We start from the raw sequence: 4,195 nt of genomic DNA, 5'->3' as shown, positions 1-4,195 counted from the left end.
TAGTAATACTAAAAGAATGGCAGAAGGGGAGTCAACAGAGAATAAAATGATTCTTGCTAATAATGATGTGGAGGATACTACTGAAATCTCTGATACACAGATAGTCTATCATGGTGAGGAGCCTGGAAAGTTGAAGGAACGTGATGCATCGCTTGATCTTCCTATAGCTCTGAGGAAAGGCACTCGTTCATGTACTAAATACCCTATGCATAGTTACATGACGTATAATAATCTAGAAACTGAGTTCAAAGCATTCACTACCAGTTTGGACACTGAGATGGTTCCAAATGACATAAGTGTTGCAATGAAAATACCAAAATGGTGGTTTACTGTTATAGAAGAAATGAGAGCTCTTGAGAAGAATGAAACTTGGGAACAGGTGGCTTTGCCTGAAGAGCACAAGACAGTTGGATGCAAATGGGTGTTTACTATAAAATAAAAATCAGATGGGACGATTGACTGATACAAAGCTAGGCTCGTTGCAAGAGACTTTACTCAGACCTATGGAGTAGATTACTCTGTAACTTTTTCTCCTGTGGCCAAACTTAACACTATCCGATTGCTCTTGTCAACTGCTATAAATAAGGATTGGTCTCTACACCAACTTCATGTTAAAAATTCTTTTTTGAATGGGGAACTTGAAGAGGAAGTCTATATAAGTCCTCCTTCTGAGTTCGAGAGTTAGTTCAAAAACAAGGTGTGTAGATTGAGAAAGTCGTATACAGATTGAAACAGTCTCCAAGGGTCTAGTTTGACAGATTCACAACTTTTGTGAAAGCACAGGGGTATGTTCAGGGGCATTCTGATCACACTCTTTTTATAAAAAGATCGACATCAGGGAAAATAGTTGTTCTTATGACGCAGAGATCATGAGGCTCAAAACAAAGATGGCCGAAGAATTTAAAATTAAAGACCTCGGTAAGCTAAGATACTTTTTAGGAATGGAAGTAGCTCGATCAAAAGAAGGTATATCAGTCTCTTAACGAAAATACACTCTGGACTTACTAAAGGAAACATACATGACTAGGTGTAAACCTGTTGACATACCAGTAGAGTACAATGCGAAGCTCAGTGATAAGAATGATAAAATTCCTGTTAATAAAGAAAGGTATCAGCGGTTAGTCGGGAAGTTGATCTACTTGTCTCATACAAGACCAGATATTTTGTATGCAGTAGGTATTGTTAGTCAGTTTATGCAAGCTCCCTATGAGGATCATATGACAACAGTTGAACATATCCTCCGATACCTGAAAGGAACTCCTGGCAAGGGTTTGATGTTCAGAAAGACCGATAAATGATCTGTCGAAGCCTACATTGATTCTGATTGGGCAGGTTCTGTTGTTGACAGAAAATCGACATCTGGGTACTGTATGTTTGTCTGGGATAATCTAGTCACCTAGAGATGTAAGAAACAAGGAGTTGTTGCTAGAAGTAGTGCTGAGACTGAGTATAGGGCCATGAGTCTGGGGATTTGTGAAGAAATTTGATTGAAGAAAGTGTTATCTGATCTCCAGCAAGATAATGAGCTTCCGATGAAATTATTTTGTGACAACAAAGATGCCATCAGTATTGCAAATAACCTGGTTCAACATGACAGAACTAAACACGTAGAGATTGACAGACGTTTCATTAAGGAGAGATTGGACAGTGGGAACATATGCAACCCTTATATTCCATCAAATCAACAAGTTGCAGATATATTTACAAAGGGATTATTGTAAATATATCTATGCTCCAACTTGATTATTGTGTAAGTTGGGCCTTGTCGATATCTATGCTCCAACTTGAGGGGGAGTGTTGAAAATAGGGTTTTTAACCTAGGGGCATTTATGTAATTATGTAGACCCCTAGGGTTTCCTACTGTCTATTTATACAGTGTGTTCCTATGTATTTAGTGTATCAAATTAAAATAATAAGAAAAGTCTCTATATCGTGGTTTTTCTCCTTGTACTAAGGTTTCCATATAATTGTACTAAGGTTTCCATATAACTGTGTTGTCATTCTCTTCCCTTCTCTTTTATTTTTAACACAACAAAATCTTGCTTCTTGTCAAATGAGGAAAAAATTTCAATATTAAAATCAGAAACAGCATTACCAAATGCAAAAGAATCCTTTTAGAAGAGTATAACAATTTCCCTAATGTTGATTTCGACAAGATACATGAAATAGAGTTTGAGCTTGATAGTCTCCTCGAAATGGAAGAAATTTATTGGAAACAAAGGTTTAGAGAGGATTGGCTTCAATGGGGAGACTAAAATACAAGATGGTTCTATAACAAAGCCATCATGAGGAAATTAAAAAATAAAATTAAAGGAATTATAGTAAACAATGGAAAATGGACAGGAAATTAGAATGCTATAGAAGATACCTTTGTTTCTTATTTCCAATCCCTATTCTCTACATCTTTCCCAAAGGAAGAAAATATTTCTAAAGTTATTAAGAATATTAAACCAAAGGTGGATAATGAAATGAACAACACTCTTTGAGCCCCGTTCACTCGGAAAGACATTTAAGATGCGATTTCACAAATGTCTCCTTCTAACGCACCCGACCCCGATGGTTTGCTCACCATTTTCTTCTGACATTATTGGGATATTGTTGGCCAAAATACAATTAGAGATTGCCTTAACAACCTAAACAACAAAACTAGTTCACTAGAGTGAAATAAAACCAACTTTGTTCTAATTCCTAAAATAAAAAACCCAACAACAGTTGGTGACTACACACCGATAAGTCTATGCAATGTAAAATATAAAATAATGACTAAAGCCATTTCAAATAGAATCAATATTATACTTGATAAGGTAATCTTAAAAAAAGTAGTCAACGTTCAACGTTCATCCCGGAGCAGTTGAAAATCGATATTGTACACCATCTTTTATGTCGTTTTTTTATCAAATTTTTCAATAATTATCCTATATTTTTTAATTCATCATTTTTAAAAAATGTCCAATCCATCTTTAATATCAATCAAAGAGTTAAAATCGATATTAAATATCTCGTTTTGTGTCAAAAAATTTGCGTCATTGTATTTTTATATATATATAAATTTATTTACTATAATGCGGAATTTTTTTAAAAAATAATGTTATTTTAATATTTATTGACAAAAATAGGGTTGATTTGAAAGTATTGACAAAAATAGAGTTGTGAAATTACGGACGAGGTTCATATTTTTGAGTGAGCACATAAATGGTTTAACCCGTCCACGATTTAAGGCCAGCCACAAATTAGAGCTAAATCTTTTTTTTTTTCACATTTTATCCAAACTTTTCACATTTTCCCCTAACTTCTATCTTCTTATTTTATTTTTTTAGTGTTTTTTTTGTATTTTCGGAGAATTTTTTTTACTGTGAAATTCAAATTTTTAAAGGTCTACAAATAAAATAAAAATTGAATCAAATTTTTAGTCACGAATTAATTCTAAATTTTTTTTCCACATTTTAGTTTTTTTTTTTTACATTTTCGAAAAATCTTTTACTGTGAAATTCAAATTTTAAAAGGCCTTACAGTAAAATAAAAATTGAATCAAATTTTTAGTCACGAATTAAAACTAAGTCTATTTTTTTTCACATTTTCTCTCAACTTCCGTCTTCGTCTTTTATTTTTTAGTGTTTTTTCATTGTGAAATTCAAATTCTTACGGTAAAATAAAAATTGAACCAAATTTGTAGTCACGAATTAAGGTTAAATCTATTTTTTTTTCACATTTTCCCCAACTTCTGTCTTCTTTTATTTTTAGTGTCTTTTTATATTTTTGGAGAATTTTTTACTATAAAATTCAAATTTTTAAAGGGCTATGGTAAAATAAAAATTGAATCAAATTTTTAGCAAGACTAAATCTATTTTTTTCACATAAATTTATTTTACCGGAGATTTTTTTCACTGTTTTAACGTGAAATTCAAATAAATTTGTTCCCCTTTGTATCCACTTAAATAAAAAAAGCAATAAAAAATAATAAAAGTAATAAACAATAATAAAAATATGAAACTCGTGGACCCCGTCCACGAGTTTGTTAGCTGACATAAAAATCGTGGACTGGGTACACGATTTTGCTACCTTATTTTTGTCAATATTTTTACCTCCATCTTACCGGTGTAATTTCTTTCCTATATACCCTATTTACCATATTTTTGTTATTACTTTAAAAAAATACACTATTCTTGAACTTATCTCTATAATGGTGTCTGTTATA

At 32.3% G+C, this 4,195-nt stretch overlaps 1 protein-coding gene across 1 annotated transcript; it reads left to right on the top strand.

The window, feature by feature from the left end:
* The first annotated feature begins 1,019 nt into the window (after positions 1 to 1,019).
* LOC120073429 (uncharacterized mitochondrial protein AtMg00810-like) lies at positions 1,020 to 1,400 on the top strand. Its single transcript, XM_039026279.1, has 2 exons — positions 1,020 to 1,269; positions 1,333 to 1,400. Exons 1-2 carry the CDS (start codon positions 1,020 to 1,022, stop codon positions 1,398 to 1,400), a joined length of 318 nt encoding a protein of 105 aa, XP_038882207.1.
* The last annotated feature ends 2,795 nt before the right edge of the window (positions 1,401 to 4,195 follow it).

The sequence above is a fragment of the Benincasa hispida genome, chromosome 3, assembly GCF_009727055.1.
Source record: "Benincasa hispida cultivar B227 chromosome 3, ASM972705v1, whole genome shotgun sequence".
NCBI classification, from domain to species: Eukaryota; Viridiplantae; Streptophyta; class Magnoliopsida; order Cucurbitales; family Cucurbitaceae; genus Benincasa; species Benincasa hispida.
The sequence above is the reverse complement of the archived record's forward strand: the minus strand, read 5'-3'. Positions and strand labels throughout refer to the sequence as shown.

Coding starts and splice junctions, on each gene's coding strand:
- LOC120073429 (XM_039026279.1), top strand. CDS start 1,020: ATGACTAGGTGTAAACCTGTTGACATACCAGTAGAGTACAATGCGAAG. Junction 1,270..1,332: donor GAAAGGAACTCCTGGCAAGG/GTTTGATGTTCA, acceptor CTGATTGGGCAG/GTTCTGTTGTTGACAGAAAA.